This window comes from Jaculus jaculus, chromosome 2 (genome assembly GCF_020740685.1).
Source record: "Jaculus jaculus isolate mJacJac1 chromosome 2, mJacJac1.mat.Y.cur, whole genome shotgun sequence".
In the NCBI taxonomy this organism is placed as follows: Eukaryota; Metazoa; Chordata; class Mammalia; order Rodentia; family Dipodidae; genus Jaculus; species Jaculus jaculus.
In genome coordinates, this window is record NC_059103.1 from 194,079,223 (window position 1) to 194,103,181 (window position 23,959).

Below are 23,959 nucleotides of genomic sequence, written 5' to 3' on the forward strand. Positions count from 1 at the left end.
CCCCCAAATGTTCAACTAGAAAGACTCTCCAACTTCCAGTGGTGATCAGTGTTCTCCTCTAAATGGGGACAATGACATCCCTGGGGAAATTAAATGAGAAGCCATGCAAACATTGAGCACAGAGCCCGGTACATTTTATTACTCAATAAATGCTTATGGTAATACATGTCGAATAATAAATGCTTATGGCAATATGTGTTGCATAACATTATCATTATATCATCTGAAAGGAGCATTCTGAGAAAATGCAGATCAACTGTTTCTCTGATGAACCACTGAGCTCTGGGTCTGGGAGAAAAATCCAGAAGATTTTATGTAAGGCACGTGGATGGCCATCTTCAAAGGGGGCTGTGATACGCTTCTGTCCCAAGCTGTCACTCCATCTAACACCATACTCTGGGAAGACAGGCCTTTCTCAAGACTGTGTAGAGGGGCATCCACCAGAATATTGGAAATGTATTTTTCCAAGACAGATGGCCATTCTCAAATCCCAGCTGCCAACCATGATGAGTCACACACATGTAAACAGATCAGGTGTGTTCATGTGCTCCTGGGCCAGTGGGTGGGTCAAGATGCCCCATTCTCCATTCTGACTTTCCTACTACCTAGCTCTGTGACCATGGCATGGCTACTCTGGGGGTTCAGGTGACATGAGGACATAGATTTTAGTTCTCTGAGCATCTCACTGGTGGTCTCAGCTCTGAAACCCTGCTGAGAACTGGAAAGCCAGCAAATGATCAACACCTGAAAATCTCACTAATTTTCTGTTACAATGTGTCGCCTTATTGTCAGCAGAGCCCTTTGGCCTTCATTCTTCAATCTTTTTATAGACTAAGTTGAAGATGTTCTGTGTCTAACTTTTTCATGCTGGTCAGGTAGAAATGGAGGCCCAACTAGGGAGAGGGTGGGCAGCTGGGGCTCCACGTGGAAGATGAAAATTCCATTGCACTCAATTCAAGTAAGTGCAGGTGAACTAGAGACCTACTCATTTTCATTAAAAAAAAAAAAAGAGAGACATTAGCAAGCCTGATTATTAGGAAAAAGGCACAAAAACTGTAATAGCAAATATAAGGACCTGAGTTCAGGTCCCCAGCACCCACATAATGCTGAGAAAGTATGGCAGCCACCTGTAGTCCTAGAAGTCAGGAGGCAAAAACAGGGAATCCCCGTGGCAAGCAAGTTGGGTAGCCAGACTAGCTGAATGGGTAAGCTCTGCATTCAAGTGAGAGCCCTTGTTTCTTTATATAAGGTGGAGAGCAACCAAGAAAGATACTTGATTCAACCTCTGGCTTCCTGTCACACGCACACACATGCACCCATTCATGTGCAAGCACACACACATATATAACACACAAAAAACATATGCAAAAGAAGATAAAAATAAGTGAAGAGGAAAGAAGGAAAGAAAGAAAAGAGAAGAAAAGGAAGAACAAGAAAGTTACCCAGACAGTTAGCACATACCTATTATTCTAGTTACTTAAGTTAAAGCATGGTAATTTCAAGTTCAAGGCTGGCCTGGGTAATTCAGTGAGACCCAGTCTCAAAATAAATAAATAAATAAATAAATAAATAAATAAATAAATAAATAAATAAATAAATGGGTAAGGTTGGGGCTACAGACCAGTGGTAGAACACTTGACTAGCATGTACAAGGTTGTGGATTCCATCTCTATCACTACAAGAAAGAAAAGTTAAGGGCTGGAGAGATGGCTTAGCGGTTAAGCGCTTGCCTGTGGAGCCTAAGAACCCCGGTTCGAGGCTCATTTCCCCAGGACCCACATTAGTCAGATGCACAGGGGGACACATGTGTCTGGAGTTCATTTGCAGTGGCTGGAGGCCCTGGCACACCCATTCCCTCTCTATCTGTCTCTTTCTCTCCCTCTCTCTCTGTCACTTTCAAATAAATAAATAAAAATGCACACAAAAAATTAAAAAAAAGAAAAGTTGAATTGTGCTCATTAGATATTGCTAAGCAAGAAAGGCTACTGCATACTTGAAGGTCATTATACATGCCAACACCATCAACAAAAGCTTGAAAGAAAGGGGGAAATAAAGAAAGAAAAGTGCACTGCAAAGGACACAGTGAGAAAAGCAAAGGGGCAACCTACAGAATGGGAAAAAAATCTTCGCCAGCTATATATCTGATAGAGGATTAATATCTAGGATATACAAAGAACTCAACAAGTTAAATAATAAGGAATCAAACAAGCCAATCAAAAAATGGGCTATGGAGCTAAATAGAGAGTTCTCAAAGGAAGAAATACGAATGGCATATAAGCATCTTAAAAGATGTTCTACGTCACCAGTCATCAGGGAAATGCAAATTAAAACTACATTGAGATTCCATCTCACTCCTGTCAGATTGGCCACCATCATGAAAACAAATGATCATAAATGCTGGCGGGGATGTGGAAAAAGAGGAACCCTTCTACACTGCTGGTGGGAATGCAATCTGGTCCAGCCATTGTGGAAAACAGTGTGAAGGTTCCTAAAACAGCTAAAGATTGATCTACCATATGACCCAGCTTTAGCACTCCTAGGTATATATCCAAAGGAATCATCTCATTTCCTTAGAAGTACATGCTCAACCATGTTTATTGCTGCTCAATTTATAATAGCTGGGAAATGGAACCAGCCTAGATGTCCCTCAACAGATGAGTGGATAATGAAGATGTGGCACATTTATACAATGGAGTTCTACTCAGGGGTAAAGAAAAATGAAGTTATGAAATTTGCAGAAAAATGGATGGACCTGGAAGGGATTATACTAAGTGAGGTAACCCAGGCCCAGAAAGCCAAGCGTCACATGTTCTCCCTCATATGTGGATCCTAGCTACAGATGATTGGGCTTCTGCGTGAAAATGAAAATACTTAGTAGCAGAGGCCAGTAAGTTAAAAAGGAGATATAAAGGGAAGAGAAAGGAAGGGAGGAGGATACTTAATAGGTTGATATTGTATATATGTAAGTACAATGATTAAGATGGGGAGGTAATATGATGGAGAATGGAATTTCAAAGGAGAAAGCATGGGGGGGGGAGGGAGGGAATTACCATGGGATATTTTTTTATAATCATGGAAAATGCTAATAAAAATTTAAAAAAAATAAATAAAATAAAAGGAAAGAAAAGGTGTTAAGGCTTAAGGAAAAGGAGATGGTTTTTTTTGTTGTTGTTGTTTGTTTGTTTTGAGATAGGGTTTCACTCTAGTCTAGGCTGACCTGGAATTTACTATGTAGTCCTAGGGTGGCCTCGAACTCACGGTGATCATCCTACCTCTGCCTCCTGAGTGCTGGGATTAAAGGTGAGTGCCACCACGCCTGGCTCAGGAGGTTTTTAAGTTTTTTTTTTTAAAGCATATTTTTATTTATTTGTTTGAAAGCAGAGACAGAGAGATGAGAGAGTGAGAGAGAGAGAGAGAGAGAGAGAGAGAGAGAGAGAGAGAGAACGAGAATGGGTGCACCAGGGCCTCCAGCCGCTGCAAACTCCAAGATACATGCACCGTTTTGTGCATCTGTTTTTACGTAGGTGCTGGGGAATCAAACCTGGGTCATTAGGCTTTGCAGGCAAGCCCCTTAACCACTAAGCCATCTCTCCAGCCCCTTAAGTTTTCCTTACCAGTAATTTATGAAGAATAGCCTAAGTCTTGAGGACACTGGGATAAGGACAGTTCCTTATACTAAGGAAATTGATTTTCAAATCTCTGTCCTGTCTATAAATTCTTATGTGGAATTAGACCAGATTGAATGGAAAAATGGCTAAATACTTAGTAGAGAAAAGGAATGAAGTCAGTTTTAAAAAGAATGAGTGAAGGAGTATTGATTTTATAGGCTATTGAGTTGACAGAGCAATCTCAGTTCTTTGTGAAGCCGATTAAAGCTATAAATAGCTATGTCAGCTTTTCTGCCCAGCTTTAAAGATATTCTCGGCTCCCTGGAGAGTGGGGAGGAAGCAGGAGATAGGGCGAGGCTGTTGCCCCTGAAGTCACCTTGCCATACTTTGACTTGTATTTCTGCTTTATTCGTTGCCTCTCAGCCGATGTCCTGCCGGATAAGACCTCAATGATGGCTGCTTCATCGGTTCCTGAAGTGAAGGAGACAGACAAAGCTCAGTGAACAAGATATGAGAGAGAGCTTGGTTTTAGTCAAGTCTCAGGAAGCCACATCTCCAGCTGAAAAGGAGCTGGGATTTGATGGAACCAAAGAGACTCAATAGCTTTATTGTCTTGGGGTGAAAATTGTATTCCACTTATTTATTACTTTGAGAGAGGAAGAGAAAGAGAGAGAGAGAGAATGGGCACACCAAGGCCTCCAGCCTCTGCAAATGAACTCCAGACGCGTGCTCCACCATGTGCATCTGGCTGACGTGGGTTCTGGGGAATCAAACCTGGGTCCTTAGGCTTTGCAGGGAAGCACCGTAACCACAAAGCCATCTCTCCATCCCTGAAAACTGTATTCTTGTCACTCACTTGGACCATATCCATGGAGACCTCAGCCTGCACAGGCCCACTGAGATAGATTGTGGTAGGAAAAGAGACATTTAGGGCCTGTTCTTCAGTTTTATTTGTAGAGAAATGAAAACATGCCCATATAAAACCTGTGCGGGAATGTTCATGCAGCATTATCCATGGTAACCCAAAGGTGCAGATAACCAGGAAGTCCAATGGGCAAATGAATGAATAAGATATGGTCTATCCATACAAGAAGCACTGGAGTTCCGATCAATGTGAATGAACGTTAGAAACCTTGCCCTAAAAAAAAGGTGCAACCACAGAAGAGCAAGTATTATGTGATTTCACTCATAAGGAAATCCAACAAATAGGTTGGGGCTGGGCAGGGAAGTGGGGGAGGTAGCTAGGTTTTTTTTTTTTTTTTTTTGAGATAATAGAAATGGTCTAAAGCCAACTGAGGTGGTCGTTGCATATACCTGTGAAGACACTAAACATCATTGAGCTGGAATTTTATCTTTTTAAATTTTATTTCATTTTATTTGAAGGGGGGAGAGAGAGAGGGAGAGAAAGAGAGAATGGGCACACCAGGGCCTTCAGCCACTGCAAGTGAACTCCAGACTCATACGCCACCTTGTGCAACTGGTTTACGTGGGTCCTGGGGAATCGAACCTGGGTCCTTTGGTTTTGCAGGCAAGCACCTTAAGTGCTAAGCCATCTCTCTGGCCCCTCAACTGTACATTTTAAGTAGGTGAATTAAATGTCAATAAATATATTTTCAAAAACTCAGTAAAGGATATGGCTGTTCCTTATCCTCTGAGTACTTATTTATTTATTTTTAATTTTTTATTTATTTATTAGAGAGAAACAGACACAGAGAGAAAGACAGATAGAGGGAGAGAGAGAAAATGGGCACGCCAGGGCCTCCAGCCTCTGCAAACGAACTCCAGACGCGTGTGCCCCCTTGTGCACCTGGCTAACGTGGGACCTGGGGAACCGAGCCTCGAACCGGGGTCCTTAGGCTTCACAGGCAAGCGCTTAACCACTAAGCCATCTCTCCAGCCCTCGTCCACAGTGGTTTTTGACCCCAGAAGAGAAGGTCTAAGTGTGACCAGGAAAGAAAGTTGCCTGCTTAAACTCCCATTACGCCTCTGTATTATACTCTTTCTACAAGGCTTTTGTTTTCTCTAGATGCTCAAAGTAGTAAGTTGATTGCTATCAACAACCATAATGAACAGAAACAAGGGCTAGAGAGATGGCTCAGCAGTTACGATGTGTGCCTGTGAAGCCCAAGGACCCAGGTTCAATTCCCCAGTAGTCACGTAAGCCAGATGCACAAGGTGGCACACGCATCTCGAGTTTGTTTACAGTGGCTAGAGGCCCTGGTATGCCCATTCTCTCTATCTATCTGCCTCTCTCTCTCTCAAGCAAATAAATAAATAATATAAAAGTGCATAAAAACAAGCAGAAGTCTATTCTTGGTTGTGGAAACAGGATTAGAAAGATGGTTCAGGTATGGCCAGTGTGGACATGAGAAAGACTAACAGCCCAAAATTCGATGTCCTGAGATGAGCTTCCAGTCCTGGCCTCACCACTAACTGACTGCATGACACTGGGAAAGTTCTGTACGTTGTTAGACCTCCAGCCTCTCATCCACAAGATGGGGTCATGCACTGCAAAGCTACGTGAGGATGAAATGGGAAAGTCCAAGGACAGAGGCATGTACCTTGGAGACCACAGACATCAAGGATCTTAAATGTCCAAGTACCTGGCACTACCTCCCATCAACAGAGGCTTGTGACCACAACACCCTGCACAAGATGTTCACACCAGAGATGGTTGCTCTGGGGTCCCACACCAGCCCTCAGCAACTGTGAGGGCTACAAGGATCTTCCAAGGCCCCCTAGTCCAAACTCTTGGTGACAGACAATGGAGTCAAGGCATGAAACTCTCCTCAGTTCCCCACGCATACCTTTCTTTGTTCCAAACACCTTTTTAAAAATTTTTTTTTTGTTCATTTATTTATTTGAGAGTGACAGAGAGAGAAAGAGACAGAGAGAGAGAGAGAGATTGAGAATGGGCGCGCCAGGGCTTTCAGCCACTGCAAACGAACTCCAGATGCGTGCGCCCCCTTGTGCATCTGGCTAACGTGGGTCCTGAGGAACCAAGCCTCGAACCGGGGTCCTTAGGCTTCACAGGCAAGCACTTAACCGCTAAGCCATCTCTCCAGCCCTCCAAGCACCTTTTCTACTTTGCACCCATCCTCCCATTTGCCTCTTCCTCCCTCCTTCCCACCACCTCCCCTCAGCATCCTCCATCGACCCTTCTTCTGCCTGCTGTCTAATCCCAGCTTCTAGGTGTGCTTTCTAGTTATGAGCTCTCCCCTCAGGTGACCACTGCCTTTGTTGACAAGCCTTTCTTGTTTTAGAATTACCCCCTGTTTCTTTCTGTTAAACTATTCTTATTTATTTATTTGCAAGCAGAGAGAGAGAGAGAGACAGACAGACAGACAGACAGAATAGGCCTGCCTGGGCCTCCAGACACCTATAAGCGAACTCCAGATGCATGCGTGCCGTTTCTTGCCTCTGGCTGTACGTGGGTACTGAGGAATCAAATTCTGGTTGTTGGGCTCTGCAGACAAGCTCCTTAACCGCTAAGCCATCTCCCCAGCCCAATAAGCCATTCTAATGCAACTCTTCCTTCTCTGTTCTGATCTTATTTCAAGTTGCCTGTGGCCATGTTTCTACCAGTCTCTAAGGCATACATTTGAATTTGTTTGGTGAATTCTCAAAAGTGCTTGCCTTGTCAAAGAGCTTGCCTGCAAAGCCAAAGGATTCAGGTTCAATTCCCCAGGGCCCACATAAGGCAGATGCACAAGGTGGCACATGCATCTGGAGTTCGTTTGCAGTGGCTGGAGGCCCTGGTGTGCCCATTCCTTCTCTCTCTCACATAAATTTAAATTAAAAAAATACTTCTGTTATTTATCTCCCTGCATGGCATCACCAAGGTTAGAAAATCCATCTACTTTGGCGATTCACCTCTGACTCCTTTGCTTTTTTTTTTTTTTTTTTTTTTGGTTTTTTCGAGGTAAGGTTTCACTCTAGCCCAGGCTGACCTGGAATTCACTATGGAGTCTCAGGGTGGCCTCGAACTCATGGTGATCCTCCTACCTCTGCCTCCCGAGTGCTAGGATTAAAGGCATGCCTCACCACGCCCGGCTCCTTTGCTTTTTAATGCCATCTGTCTCACCTAAGAATAACTCTCACTTGACCTTCTCCTCCATTCCTTCTGTTACTGCCTGGTTCTGATTGTTTGTATTCTCTGCAGTCTACAGCTCATCTCACCTTTTAATTTCAATGCCTTGACAGGTCCCGCCTGACTCCTGGAGTAGAATCAGAGTCCCTTAATGGCATTTCCACAGCTTGGCCTTGGGCAACTCTTCTGGATCTAGCCCTGCACTAATCAATGTAGGCCTCACTCGCCTTATCTTCCCCCCCCCCCCACAGGTCAGAAAAATTTACTTTTATTGGGCAGATTTTCATTTCTTGTTAAGGTAGGAAGTGTTAGGTAAACATGGAATCAGAATATGTCTGAAAAAAATAATCAAAGTTTGGCTACATTGTCTTAAAATAGATCGTGTTGATAAAGCACTTATAAGTTATCTTCATTATGATTCTCATGTGAGTTACAATGTTAAATAGTTATAGTCACTGCTTTGAAAATCTTAAAGGCCTTAATTACTGGGATGATCAGAGTTTGAGCTATATTTTTTAAATTTATTTTTTATTTATTTGTTTGAGAGAGAATGGGCACACCAGGGCCTCCAGCCACTGCAAACAAACTCCAAGTGCATGTGCCACCTTGTGCATCTGGATTACATGGGTCCTGGGGAATCAAATCTGGGTCCTTAGCCTTCACAGGCAAGTGAGCACCTTAACCAGTAAGCCGTCTCTCCAGCCCAAGTAGCTTCAATTTTAAATCTTTATCAACAGTACCGTTTATGAGACTGGAAAATCCAGGGAACCCAAATGAACACTCGCCTTATCTTAACTGTATTTTTCCAGTAGATAATGTGCTTTTTAAGCCTTGCATAGAGTCAAGTTCCTGATTCCTCTTCTTCCATAGCCTGCAGCTTACGGAGCCCTGGGACCACCGCAGTGATTATAGGGTTGCATAAATGTGAGATTCTGAGCCTAGTGCCTGGGCCAAGGGAAGTGGTCACAAAATGGTAGTATGCACTATTAAAGTGCCAATCGTGGTCACTTTGCTTGGGTCAGATTGGGAGCTTGGGGGAATTGGTTCTGCAAGGCCCGGCTGAACCATGTTTTCTAAGCTTGCCCTTGGAGGTGTATGAAAGTGATTTGAGATACCACACTATGTGCATTTTCAAAGTTTAGAATTATGACTTGATTTTAATGTGAATGTGATGCTTTGGGAAGGAACAGGGCTAAAATGAGTTGCATAAGAAGACAATGCTAAGTCAATCATACTTGTATTTGCAAAAATCACAGATAGTCAGATGTTTGAGGTTTAGAAACCCTGCCATAGATTATTAACTCTTTGGGACAGGGATGCTGTTTTTCTTAGACTTGAACCCTTCACACAAATCCTGTTCTCTAGTCCTGTTCTCTCACCCAACGCACTGTGGGCTGAGGGAGAGCTCCACCCACGGAAGCGCTGAGCAACCCCGTTGGTCTCACAGTGTCTGAGAAAATCGCCAAATATTTTGCCACCAAATTTGAACAGTGTTTAAAGAAGACTTCAGAGTCCAACAGCCAGGCCACAGCGGGAGGAGACGAACGACTGTTTGGCCAGAGGGAGGGGCTGCTGGGAGATGGTCAGGGCTTGCCTGTGACTTCATGCTGCCCTTGTATCCTGGCCGTCAGAGGTATCTACGGTTTTGGGTTGAAGTTTCCCCACCACACCCCCTCCAAAAAATGATATGCTCAAGTTATAATTCATCTCAGTACTGCAGAAAGTGAGTTTTTTTTTTAGAGGTAAAAGGAAGTCCTTAGGGTGAGTTCTAATCCGATATGACTAGCATCTTTATTAAAAGGAGAAATTAGGACCTAGAGATGCACATGCAGAGGGAAGATGATGTGAAGACACAGGGGAGGTGAGGACTGGAGAGATGCAGCCACAAGTCACAAAGACCTGAGGCCAGCAGAGCTATTAAAAAGCCCTTGAGACTGGGGAGACGTCTCAGTGCTTAAAGACACTTGCTTGCTGAAGCCTACCAGTCTAGGGTTTAATTCCCCAGTGCCCACGTAAAGGCATATACATCTGGAGTTTTTCTAAAGCCACAAGAGGCCCTGGTCTGCCAAGTTCACTCTCTCTCACTCAAATTATTAAAAACTTTTTTTTTTTTTAAATTTTAGAGAGAGAGAATTGGCATGCCAGGGCCTCAGCCAGTGCAATAGAACTCCAGTCGCTTGCGCCACCTCGTGGGCATGTGCAACCTTGCACTTGCGTCACTGTGTGTCTGGCTTACGTGGGATCTGGAGAGTTGAATATGGGTCCTTAGGCTTGGCAGGCAAGCGCCTTAACTGCTAAGCCATCTCTCCAGCCCTCAAAACATTTTTTAAAAGGCTTCGAATGGCAGGACATGGTGGCTCATGCCTTTAAATCCCAGCACTCAGGAGGCAGAGGTAGGAGGATTGCTGAGAGTTCGAGGTCACCCTGAGGCTACATAGTGAATTCCAGGTCAGCCTGCACTAGAGTGAGTCCCTACCTCGAAAAACAAAACAAAACAAAACAACAAAAGGCCTTGAATGAATGTCATTATCTGCCCAGACCCCCTTGATTTTTAACATCTAGCTGGTGACGCTAGTCTCAGTTTCAGGGCACTGGCACGGTGACCTCTGAATGGAGCTGAGTGAGTAAACCCTGTGAAGCTGCACCCTTGTGGAGAGACTGCAATCCTGGAAGAAGAAGACATAGAGCTGGCCCATTTTGATGGGGTGGTGGGAGCAGGAAAAGTGTGGCCTTGGGAAGGCAGGAGATGGAAAGGAACTGGTTGGAGATGGAAGAAGGAATCAAAGAAGACATATGCTTGAGCTGCTTGCCTTCCCCTTGGCTCTGGAATCACCCTTAACAACGGTCCCTGGAGAGACCCAAAAGTAACTAAGAACAAGCCCGGATCAGGCGTTGCAAAGCTCTGGAATAGTCAAAAAAAAATTGTGTCCTCAGGCCACTCACTTTACCACAAGGATTAGCTTCCATCTCTGTGATTCTGGGAAGGTCTAGCTATCTAAGTACCACTGGAGAAAGAGAAAATTCTAGAATGAGCTAGAGTTAATTACCTGCCTCATTCTGGCTCAGTTCCAGCACTAATTTGCGCTGCTCCTCTTCATTCCCTCCCGGACCTTTGACTGCGTGCAATGCATATCCTGTCACTTGCTCTGTGACATTATGATGATGAAGTTTAAGTTTGTGAGTGTTCACCTCAGAAGGGTTTTCTTTTTTTTTTCTTACATGCCCCTTGAGCCTTCCCTGGCTATTCTCTTTCCCTTTAGGCTTCTGTCCGGGTCAAGAGCCTCGCACCTCAGGCCTGGGTTGTGTACTTGCCATGTCTGAGAGAACCATCCTGCATCCATGTGATTCACTCACTGCAGTGGGCCAGGAATCCAGGGCTCATTCCTGACTCCCTCTATCCCTTCCTGCACCTTCCAACCTTTCAACACGAGTCCAAAGGCAGAATGAAGTCCTGAATCTTCAGAGCATCCTGTGGAGTAGTGGCTATAGCTCACCTCCTTCTCAGCTCCTGGTCATCCACTCTATAGGGGTTTGAGATAAAACAAGGAGAACTTCCATCTTACCTATGGGTCTTTACCTCGGCTGGTCCTTCTCCCTGCCACGCCTTTATCTCTGATCCTCACCTTCATTTCCACTCCCTATGAGACAGGGCTCAACTCACCACGCTTTTCTGCACAGAGGAGTCTCCCCTCCCTCTCTGTCCCTTAGGTGACCTGTCCTTATTGGATCTGCTGATCTACTGCAAGCTCCACAGCAGCAGAGTGCTCGTTCACTCCTGCAACTGTAGGACCCCCAAAACGGGGACCCCATGCTCTGCCCGGATATGGCGACACCCCAAGTCACTCACGAGAAGCGGTCTTGATGCAAACTGCAAGAGGATTTTTATTCCAAGCGCGCTGGGGCCCCCAGTCGTACACCACACAGGGGTAGAGGACTTCAGAGCCCCGAATGCAGGAACGGGAGAGTTTTTATAGGGTTTCTAGCAAAGCCTGTGCATTAGACCAATCATTTCTTAACATCAGGAGCCCGCGTGGTGCGAGTCAGTCAGTTTGTGACACTCCATAGTTTCTAAGCCGATTAGTTTAAATTACTCAAGCCCCCCGTGGACCAATCAGTTTCCTATGACCTCGGTGGTCAGCATTTGCGCGGGTCCTTGGGTGGGGGTAGCAGAGTGTGGTATCAGCCTCCTATGACCTTGGTGGTCTGAGGCAGGCTGCTACGGCTTACGGTGCGGGCTACTAAGGCTTAGGGTGTGGGCTATTAAGGCTTATGGTGCAGGCTATTTACAGAAACCAAATAAGCAGTTTACTTCCTTACTCATTTCCCATCCTTGAGGGCTATCTCACGCCCTTCTTACCTAGTTTTATATTAGGAGCGGGCTCTGATATAATGAGAAGAGGGATTCTTTACTTACTTCCAACAGAGAGTTGGAATTTGAGGTATGCAGGGGCCCACTTAAGCTCCTTTTGGAGCATGATAGTATTTCTGGTCTTCTGGATTTTTGGGCCTTTCACAACCACACAGAAGGGTCTCAGTATTTACGACGGACTGAATGAATGGACGTCTGTGTGACTGCAGGCATGGGCGGACATGTTTTCTCATCACGATGATAGAACCTTGTCTCTGCGTTGGGAATTGTGAGTTACACTGCTAGGACCTGTGTACACCAAGGACCGATAGGAAATCCCTTCTACTCTGATGGCATATACAATTATCTGGATAATCAGGGAAATTGAGCTAATTATTAAAATAAAAGTAACGCAGGCCGGGATGTAGGTCACTTTGCAGATCGCTTGCCTAGTGTGCATCCGGGAGCCCCTCTTTTGAGCCCAGCCCTGCATACATCGGGAGTGGTGGTTGGGATACGCCTCAGCTCCCTGCGCTCAGGAGGATGGTCGCAAGTTCAAGATTATCGTCTGCTACTTTGCATGGTTAAGGCTAGCTTGGGCTACATGAGAGCCTGTTTCAACAAACCCAGAGCCAACCAACCACACAAACAAACACCCCCACAGTGCTGTTTAGAGTTTCTTTCCTGGAATGTTTTTAAACCAGAGAGATCTTAAGATGGTCATGTTGGCCACCCCTGAGAACCCTTGGAGGAATGAGAAAGGGGGTGAAGCTAAGGCCAGCTGGGGCTTCATAGAGCAAGGCCCTGTGTCAAAAAAAACCCAAAGTAACACCAAAAAGAAGGAACAGTGGTCCTGGGATGGCCCGGTACCAGCTTGGAGGTGGCATGAGGACAAGACAATGTCACCTAGACTTCTCACGAGGCCTTTGGGACCAGGTCTCAGGTGGGTCTAGGGAGCATTTTCCCACTAACTAACCAAGAAGCAAGTTTCTGAAAGGTGACCTCATTCTGCATTTCACAATATATGTGTCATGCACGCCGCCTTGCTGTGGGACCATTTCCTGTAAACATTTACAATGGTTTGATGGCTCTGGGACCAGTCCCTAATGGTTCCAGGAAAGACTTTTCCGACTGAGAAAAGTGGGGTCTTCCATGCCGGCCGCGCACTGGACGCTGGGGCGGGGGTCATTACCCAGGAGGGGTCAGAGCTGGTGTGATCCTCCATGGAGGTGCCTGGGGACCCCTGCGGTGTACTTTCCCAGAAACTTTCTGGAAAGCTGCTGAGGTTTTGGCAGGGCGGAGGCCACAGGGTTTGGAGGCCCCAGGGTCCCACATGACAGCTAAACAGACCCAGCCAGTGGCAGAGGCTCAGCATTTCCCTGGGGCTCCTAACACCCATCCTGACTGGCCAGGTTGGTCCTAGGAGGCTGTGGCACCGGATCTTGGAAACCAAACCCCATGCCCTCACCATTGGGATACCCCACCTGTCACGTCTTCTTGGAAAAGGAGATGCAAAATTAGACAGGTGAGCTTTGAGCTGGGGCAGAATCCTGCCTGCTCCAGGGCACCATGGCTCGTTCCCTGCATTCCTTTCTGGAACAACTGCATGAATTCCCACAACCACGGTGGCCACAAACAACATAGGCCCTTGCAGTTTTGAGGGCCGGAAGTCTGAAGTCCTGGTGACATCAGGAGCACAATCTGTGCCTCTCCCCCACCCCCCAGAGGCCCTGAGGCCGAATCCAGGCTTGGCTAGCTCAGCTCCCAGGAGTTCTCTGGCCTGCAGCTACTGCTCAGCAATTACTGGCCTGTCTTCCCATGGCCTGTCCTTGTCATCTGACTCTGTGGTCTTTCTTAACCACAATTGTCACTGGATTTAGGGTCCACCTTGGGAATCCAGCACCTCTTCTCAGCATTCTTTATTATTTTATTTTTATTTATTTACTAGAAAGAGAGAGGATAGATGCACTGGGGCCTTTAGGCACTGTAAAGGAACACCAGATGCATGTGCCGCCGTGTGCATCTGGCTTACATGGGTTCTGGGGAAATTGAACCCGGGTCCTGAGGCTTTGCAGGCAAGCACCATAACCACTAAGCAATCTCTCCGGCCCTCTTTCCAGCATTCTTAACTGTGTCACACCTGCAAAGGCTCCCCCCATCCAAATAATGCCATCTTCCCAGGTTCTGGGTGGCTGGGGGCGTGGGCATCACCATCCAACTTAGTACACCCACAGTGATGGAGAAGAAGGGCCAGCCTGCTCTGTGCTTCGACTGATCTAGTTGTATCAGAGCGTGTTGTCCAAAAGGAGAAGGTTAAAGGTTAAAGCCAGGTGTGGTGGCACACGCCTTTAATCCCAGCGCTCGGGAGGCAGAGGTAGGATGATTGCAGTGAGTTAGAGGCCACCCTGAGATTACATAGTGAATTCCAGGCAGCCTGGGCTAGAGAGAGACCTTACCTCAAAAAAAAAATAAAATAAAAATTGGCTCCTTAAAAACTCAAAATGAGCATATGGCTCAGCTTAGTAGCCATTGGCCAGCAACTCCCTAGACATTGTGTCCTGCCCCAGCAGGGCTGTTATGCAAAAAGGCTGGGCCCCTGATCTTTCAAACAAGTGTGTCTGTCCAGTGACATGATTCTGCATCCGCTTGTACTTATCAAAAGAGGTGGGATTCTAGCCAGGCATGGTGGCGCCCGCCATTAATCCCAGCTCTCGGGAGGCAGAGGTAGGAGGATCGCCCTGAGTTTGAGGCCAGCCTGAGACTGCAGAGTGAATTCCAGGTCAGCCTGGCCTAGAGTGAGACCCTACTTCCAAAAACAAAAACAAAAACAAAAACAAAAAAAAAAAAAGAAAAAGAAAAAGAAAAAGAAAAAAAAGAAAAGACAACCTCAAAAGAGGTGGGATTCTAAATCTTATTCTAAATAATAGCTTCCTGAAATGGGCTAGTTTCTAACCATGTGACTCTAATTTCGTTACTATGTCACTTTGGCTGTTGGGCCCTGAAAGGTCCACACATGAAGCCTAGTGGAACTTCCTGAGCCTAGCTAAAATTTGGCGACCTGTCTCTGGCCAGCTAGGACTCAGCAAGACGCCTAATGGCTTCTTGCCTGGGAGCCTGGCATTTGGCAAGATATTTGACCTCTGAATCTGTCCTTTTCACTGGTAAGGTACAGGTGTGTAAAGTGACATCGAGCTTTAGACCCCCCCCGACAGGTGCTCTACGTAATGACCAGGACATTGGTCCCACCCTGTGGCCACATCCAAATAGGACATGAGAACACTGTGGTTTGGGAGTTCAGTAGACACTCAGAGTGTGTTGTTTTGAACCGAATCTCATAATAGGTAAGAAAGTGGGGGTTCACCAGTAAGCCTGCTGACATTCCTGTCTCCATCCCAGGGCCAGGCATCCGAACCTCGCTGAAGACAGCCAGAGACACTTAAGGCCCAGGAAGCCCTGGAGAGTCCGTAAAACTCAACGGGAGGCTTGCCCTTGAGAGTTGTCCTTCAGATACGAGACTAGAGATGAGCCATACCAGGCTGGGACAGGAGGTGACAAATTCTGACCTCATCTCTGATGCCCCCCAAACCAAGCAGCTGTTTGTCACTTGTCACTGTCAGCCAGTGTGTTTCCTCACCTTCTCCCTCCCTCCTTCTTTCTTTGTGTCCTCTCTCCTTATCTTTCCGTCCTCTCCCTTTTTCTCTTCTTTCTCCGTTTATTCCAGAATACATCATACCTACAAATCCCTCTACCACTTTCCTACCAGATCTTCCCCAGGTCAGCTCCCTCAGGTCTTCTCTTTTTTTTTCTTTTTAAAATTTTTTAAATAATTTTTATTATTTAATTTAATAATTTTAATTATTTAATTTATTTTAATTATTTAAATAATTTTTTATTAATTAGTTTTGTATTCAGCAAATACAGTCAGTTTGGTACCATTATTAGGCTCACCCGTGACCTACCCCCTCCCCTTGGCCCCTCCTTGTTGAGGTATATGGGTCGTGCATTCTGGAATCAGCCCACAGTTATGGGTAGGATAAATGTCTGCATATCATGAGCCAGCATGTGGCTCTGACATTCTTTCCACCCCCTCTTCCGCAAAATTTCCCTGAGCCATGTTGGGTTCATTTTTGGTCTCAGGTATTCTCTTGCTTGATCAACTCAGATTATCTCACATATGGAGGCAAAATATTTCCACTTAGAACTTTCTAGCTTTTTACTCTAGAGGCACACCTAAAAATTTGCCACCATGGTTTTTCTATTATGACAGCTATTTTCAGGCCATCTTCACTGATTTCCTTCACTGTTTACAAAACCTGATGGTAACTAAAAGAAGCCAGCGAAAAAATGGTCACATCTTGAATGTATGACATGTCACGAACAGGGAAATCCCGAGAGACAGGTAGTAGATCAGTAATTTCCTGGGACTGAGGAGTGGCAGGGAGTGACTGTGAATGGGTTCAGGGTTTCCTTGAGGGGATGATGAACGTATGCTGGCATTAGCAGTGGTGGTTACACAATCTTGTGGGTATAATAAAGCCCACTGAATTATACATTGCAAAAGGGTGACTTTGGGGAATGTGAATTACATTGTAATAAGATAAAGATTAATTCAACAAAGTAAGAGGGAGTAGGTAGCCAGTCAGGAGGGAAGGCCCCAAGAGAGAGCACCATGCCTGTCCACTCCAGCAGAACCAGCCTATCAACCAGCGCTGTCAACCCCACTCTGGAGCCAGCCCCTAACTCAGAGCCATCAAGACTCACCTGAGTCTGAGGGTAAAACCCAACCCAGTAACATTGCATATGGACCCTTACCGGGTGGGCAAGCCCTCTTTGTGTTGGGTCTTCATCTCTCCCGAACTTCCAGATTCCTGCCCTGATAAGCCCAGCCTGAGATGAGGGGAGACCCCAAACCCTACTCCCACATGGGCTCTCTACTCCTCCCTGCCTTGCAACATGGCGGGAGCTCTCTGCACCTTCTTCTCTCTCCTCTCTCAACCACTTTTCATGTTCCTTCCAGGCCCGTGCTCACTTCCCACATGGCCTCTCTGACCATGTGAGTGTGTCCATTTCCCTGCCCTTGGTGCCATCCTTCCCTGAATAAATGTAATAATTTAATAATTATTCTTCTCAATCTTGCTTTATCCCAATTCTTTGGATAAAAAAAAAAAACAAAAACAACCAGACACAAACTCAGGGTTTAGAGTTTAAAGACTCTTTCTGAACTTGAAAACCCCATCACAAAAGCACCCTGGCAGTGTCAGTGGAGCCCAGCCCTCCCCTGGCCCAGGTACTGCCACCATGTGACCGAGGTGGCCTGGCAGCAATGTCTCTTAGATAAAATGGCATTTGGAGCAACAGGAATAGGATCAATCCTAGTGTTTACCGCTGACTGGTTGGTGACTGGACATGTTAATTAACTTGATGAGTCTTCATTTCCTCATTTGAGAAATGGATCTTTACAAAGGTAACAATGAAATTTTGTACGTACAGTGCCTAAGAACTTAAATGTAAAATACAGGTATGGGAAATTGAATCACCTCCATCTTTAGGCCCCTTTGTCCCCTTCAAAGATTTCACTTGCTGTTCTTCTGAACTCATCAGCAAACCCAAGGTCAATCAAATACCCATTTCTCCTGTCCTACCTCAGGCTGCAGGACAGAAATCACAGCCATGTGGGCTGGGGCCGTGAGAAACCAATCATTTCCCCACTCAGTAGAATACCTTCTTCGGGGATCCACAGTCTTCTTGGTTATTTCTCTCTTATTGATACTTAAGGACTGTTTCCAACAGCCACTCAAGATCCATATAGCCCATTGTCAAACCATCTCTTTTAGCACAAAACCTTGTCTCCCACACAGAGAGCAGTGCCAGGTCACCAGACACGAGCATCTTCACTTTCTGTCCAATGCCTATGGACGAATGTATCTCCTCCCTACCTCCCTCCAGTTCAAGGTTCAGCCCTGTCTCAGCGCTGTGGATTGTACCTTCTTCCAGACATCAGGACTGACCCTTCTCAGTAGCTTCCTGGGGCCCTAGGATCCTCTTCATGGACTCAGATGTAGGTGCTCTCTACCTCTTCCCACTCTGCTCTGGGATCTACCTGACTTTCGATCTCTTGCTTCCTGCCCCACTCTTGGCCAGGTCTTATATAAACAGCTTCTCTGGTTTTGACCAGATTGATGTAGATTTGTCTCCCTTGCCACGATGCAGCTCTCATCAGGCCTGATGCCCCACTACCCTTCAAGACAGAGGGATTTAGATAAAATTCCCATTGCATGTATTTTACTCCTCATTACCTCTTCAAGGTCAAATTGTCACAAAAATCTAGTTTCTAGGGGGCTGGAGAGATTGCTTAGCAGTTAAGGTGTTTGCCTGAAAAGCCAAAGGATCCTAGTTCAATTCTCCAGGACCCACGTAAGCCATATGCACAAGGGGGCACATGCATCTGGAGTTTGCTTACAGTGGCTAGATGCTCTGGTGTGCCCGTTCTCTCTTTCTCTCTGCCTCTCAAATATATTTTAAAAAGCTAGTTTCTAGGATCCTGAAAAGCAATGAGATCTGATGATAATTTTGGGACCATTGGATTGCCTATAAGTAGGTCAGCTTCCTGCCAATGTGGGAAAGCTGCTCATGAAATCAAGCTTAATCAAAAATAAATTAGTAGCCAGGTGTGGTGGTACATGCCTTTATTCCCAGCACTTGGGAGGCAGAGGTAGGAGGATCGCCATGAGTTTGAGGGCACCCTGAGACTACATAGTGAATTCCAGGTCAACCTGAGCTAGAGTGAGACCCTACCTTGGAAAAAAAAAATCAATTAGTAAACAAGATGATTTTCATACCCATTCCTTTGCAGGCTTTGTACAGCTTTTTGGCATCTCGATCCACATCAGAACCATGGTGGCTTTTCTCTTTGGCCTGGAGGAAGTAATTCAAAAGGTGAGGTAAATAAGGTAATAATTCTTTTTTTTTTTTTTTTTGAGGCAAGCCCACCACACTGGCCTTTTTTTTATGAGACAAAGCAAGAGTGAGCAAGAGGGAGAGAATTGGCATGCCAGGGCCTCCACCCACGATAGTTGAACTCCAGACATGTGCGCCACCTCGTGTGCATGTGTGACCTTGCACATGCGTCACCTTGTGTGTCTGGCTAATGTGGGATCTGGAGAATTGAGCATAGGTCCTTAGGCTTTGCAGGCAAGCTCCTTAATTGCTAAGCCATCTCTCCAGCACCCTTTTATTTTGATTTTTCTCTAGCCCGTGTAGTCTTAGGCTTGCCTCCAACTCATAGCAAACCTTCTACCTCCGCATCCCCAAGTTCTGGGGTTAAAGATGTGCCTGGCTAAAGTAATCATTCTGAAGTTAGTTCTGCTGAAAGTGTGGCTAACTGGAAGACAAAACATTCATCCAAACAAAGCTGTCTGGGGGAATTTGGGCCCCAGAGTGATGGCTGGTACTCCTTGGGGCCAGCTGGCCATGGTGATCACAGAAAGAGTCCCTTCTGTCCTCAAGGACAATGGGCCTGGCCAATTCTGTGATAAGCAATTTTCATGTCAGTCCCATCTTTGTGTGTCTCTCGAACAGAACAGTACAGTGGTCCAATGTCCTGGAGTACCACTTCTCCATTCTAGATATACACACGTATATCCAGGGGATAGAACTGGCTGGCCAGAAGCTGAAGTCTCTGAGATATTATTACAGACTCCTTTGCTGGCCTGGGTCTGTGCCATCTATTCAGAATGGCATTATTTAGCTTGTCCGAGACTCATGAACCAGTCAGAGCATAACTGCTTTTAAAAATCTTTTCATTTATTTGCTAGGGGAGAGTAAGAGAGCAAGCGAGCTTACGTGACACACACACACACACACACACACACACACAGAGAGAGAGAGAGAGAGAGAGAGAGAATGGGTGTGCCAGGTCCTCTAGCCACTGCAAATGAACTCAACCTTGTACCACTTTGTACAACTGGCTTTACATAGGTACTGGGAAATTGAACCCCGATTGTTAGGTATTACAGGCAAGTGCCTTAACCTCTGAGCCATTTCTTCATCCCAAGAGTCTAGTTTTTGACGTTCAGTTCTCTTTGGGGAGCTTTCTATGTATGTATTGAGCTGTATTTCAATACATGTATCAGCCTGTGCAGTTACTTATAATGGTATCCTTACTATTTGGTATTTTTGTTGTTGTTGTTTTCTATTACCCAGTCATCCTATTAGGTTTTTACTGAGATACTTGAAAAAGCAACTTTTATTAGCACTAAAGTGGAAAAGCAGCATTGTTTGCTTACCCATTATAAATGACCAGATGGGAGGTTAATTGCTATTATGCGGCTGGCACCCTTGAACACATCGGAGCTTTCTCTTTGCCTGGCTTCAGCTCCGTGGAGCCCATGGTATCTGTCTGCCTGGCACAGTGTTACTATGCCCTTGGGGGCTGACTCCTGTCTGAATTCACGGGGCTCCCACAAGGGGTGTTCGTCATAAGGTGTGAGTACAGTAATCCTGTTCTTGGTCAGCAGGGTGGGTGCATGCTCTGTCACTCTGGCCATCATGGTCGGGTCAGGAGTGGGGATGAAGCCCAAGCAAGGTTAACTGGAATCTTTCTCTTCGTTAATATACTGAGAGAGGTGAGTGTCTCCCCCTACTGACCTTGCTGAGCTGAGCGACTATCTAGGGCTATTGATGACCCTTGTCCATTATATAAAGGAGACAGAGACAGAGAGAGAGAGAGAGAGAGAGAGAAAGAGAGAGAGAAGGAAGAAGAAGAAGGAAGAGGCAGAGGAGGAGGAGGGAAAAGGAAAGGAGGGGAGGGGAGAGGAAGGGAAAGAATAATATTCTCAAATTTAGCAGGCCCATATTCTTGCAGTTTCCTGTTTCATGAACTACGAACTTCCTTTGGCTAAGAGAACATGAGTTGGATTTCTGCTTTACAAACCAAGGCGTCTTGATTAATGTCCGTGGTCTGAAGGAGGTCTCCATCAATGGAGAATGACAGGTTTCTAGAGCCAAAGGCGTCTTTGGGGCCACCCAATACCCCAACGCCCTCTGAATGGGAAGGCATGGCCCATCTTGAAGCATCTGAAACAAGCTGGGAGGGGACTGTCACTGCTGTGTGCCAGTCACCTTAAAGACGTTGCTTTGTCCTTCCTAGAGGCATGAGCAGTAGGGTGAGGAACCCTGGCCTCAGACTGAACCATCCTGCCACGCCCCCATTTGCATCTCTGGTCTTCCATTCACACAGAGGGCTGACATGTCCCATTCTCCTTACACGAGTCAGTCTCGTGACGGGGGCTGAGGAAACCTCTGCTTTTGAGGGTTTATTCACAAGACCAGTCACATAATTTATAGTGCTAGCAGTAGGCTTTCAGCTCAAAATCATCAAGGATTTGACCCAATGTCAACCGGCAGAACGTGGGGGCCTGATCATGGGCCCTGTCACCAGACAGTCCCTACTTATGGAGCTCACCCTACATTTTGCTCAAATTCTAGGGTGGAGGGTTCTCCGAGGGTGCAAGTTGCAGTCTCAGAGGAACAAATGGGGACCTTGGTTTTCATCCAAAGCACACTGGAAGGCTGGGGAAGGAAGGCTGCATTGAACAGGATGGCAGAAATCTCCTGCAGAGGGCCACTTCCAGATTGTTCTACAGGTCAAGTTAGCTTCATAAATTCCTATCTGTTCCACTTGACAACTGACAGGTAGACGCTGAGCCAGTGGGCATTGGAAATGGCTTTACAGTCAGACCCTGCCTGAGGGCCCCCGGGGCCAGGTCATACTTGCCAAGTCCAGCTCTGACCAGGCTGCTGCTCCTCAGAAGGGCATCTCTCCCTCCTTGGCACAAAGAAGCTGTGAGGGCCCGCAGAGTCTTGTCGAGGATCCCCTGGCCAGGTCATGGCTGAGTAGGAGCCAGGGCTAGAATCAGGACTTCATTACTCTGGGCTAGAAGTGACATTCCTACCTTCCCCCCCTTCCTGTTTTCTTAAGGCCATTCCATGATACAAATATTATAGAGCTGTTGCTGATGGGTGGGAAAAAGAACTCTTTGTGTATCCCCCATTGTTTGCTAGTCTGAGGTTGAAAGTGGAGTCTAAGTGTCCTTTGATTCAAACTCACGCTGATAGCTGGGATGTGGTGGGAAAATGTGGAGCTGAGTGCTAAGCATGGAGACGATGTCGGGACTTCTCTATTTTTACTTTTGTGACTGTCATAAAATGAGGGCAGAGCCTCTCTAAATGAGAGAAATCACTATGGGCAGGATGGGTTGTGGTCACTGGTCCCTGGCTCCTTGTAGGCACCTGTTAGCTATGTTGGTTACTGTTTCTAACCCGCTTGAGAAGGGAATGTTCCTCATAACAGCAGGATCTTTAATGCTAGAGTGAAGGAATCATGCTGAGGGAGGGAGAGAGAGAAAGAGAGAGAGAGAGAGAGAGAGAGAGCACAGGCTAGTAGCATACACCTGGGATCCCAGCTAGGCTGATGATGCAGGAAGATCTCAAGTTCAAGGCCTACCTGAGCTACAGAATGAAGGCTAGCCTTGTAAATTAGTGAGACCCTATCTCAAAGTTAAAGATAAAAATAAAAATGTTGGAGGGCTGGAGAGATGGCTTAACAGTTAAGCGCTGCCTGTGAAGCCTGAGGACCCTGGTTCGCAGCTCGACGTGCCAGCACCCAGGTTAGCCAGATGCACAAGGGGGCGCACACGTCTGGAGTTCGTTTGCAGTGGCTGGAGGCCCTGGCGCGCCCATTCTCTCTCTCTGTCTCCCTCTTTCTCTCTCTGTCTGTCGCTCTCAAATAAATAAATAAAAAAAATTTTTTTAAATGTTGGAGATGTTACTCAGTGGCAAAGCACTTGCCTAGTGTGTGCCAGACAGACCTCGGGTTCACCCCTAGTATAAATAAATAAACAGAGGAAGAGAGGGAGAGACTGGAATGTTCCCTCTGTGCGGCTGGCTCTGTCTCCACAGTGACTGTGTTCATCAGCCTTCAGCATGTCCCTGAGTGGGTACTCTGGCTGTCCTGGGTCTCCTTCGGAGATGTTGGGACAGGTTCTTCTCTGGAATGTATAGGGAGCTGCCATGCCTATTGTTCATTGTTGGCAAAGGGACGGCTGACTTTGGGGCCTCAGGCCTGTTTGCCAACTGGGAGATTTCGTTTCTGAAACCTGAAGTCACAGAGCAGGACTCCATAGAATGAGGACATGAGTCAGATGCAGAGTGGCGGCATGAGGTCGCACACAGTGGACAGGCTCTGAGTGACCAACACAGCTACCCGGCCTGCTTGGAGAGGCAGGGTGACATATTCGCTTTCTTTGTTTTTAGCAGGCACCACTGACATTCAGGAAACAAAGAGGGCTAAACAAAGTAAGAGTGCTCATGAAAGTTTGGACTCCAAACCACAGGAATTCTGGCTTGAATGTGGTTCTGCCACTCAGTGGCCCTATGACCTCGGGCTGTTTATCTGTGACTCAGTTTCTTCATCTGCACAATCGTGGCGGTGTCTGGCTTCCAAGGTCAAGGCTCAGATGAGATAACATTTCACGGGCCACGTTTACTCCGAATGATGCATCCAAATACCAATAGCTACTGTGACTAGTGCACAGATGTTGTTAGCCCTTTCCTACTTCTTTGGACCATTTCTTGCTCTTTTGTCTTGTGATGAGGTAACGCAACAGTTCAGGAAGTGATATCAATCTCACTATGTAGCCAAGGATTACCTCGAACTCTGGATCCTTCTGCTTTTTTTTAAATTTTTTTAAAATTATTTATTTGTTTATTTGAGAGCAACAGACACAGAGAGAAAGACAGATAGAGGGAGAGAGAGAGAATGGGCGCGCCAGGGCTTCCAGCCTCTGCAAACAAACTCCAGACGCGTGCGCCCCTTGTGCATCTGGCTAATGTGGGACCTGGGGAACTGAGCCT

At 46.2% G+C, this 23,959-nt stretch overlaps 1 protein-coding gene across 1 annotated transcript in view; it reads right to left on the reverse strand.

Moving 5' to 3' along the window:
- Positions 1-23,959, reverse strand: part of Anxa13 (annexin A13) — a 65,391-nt gene that overhangs the window by 22,973 nt on the left and 18,459 nt on the right. Inside the window, exons 2-3 of the mRNA XM_045144152.1 lie at positions 18,886-18,961; positions 3,985-4,079 (exon numbers count right to left, since the gene is read on the reverse strand). Coding sequence (XP_045000087.1) covers positions 3,985-4,079; positions 18,886-18,961 — 171 coding nt within the window. The remainder of the gene's footprint in view (positions 1-3,984; positions 4,080-18,885; positions 18,962-23,959) is intronic.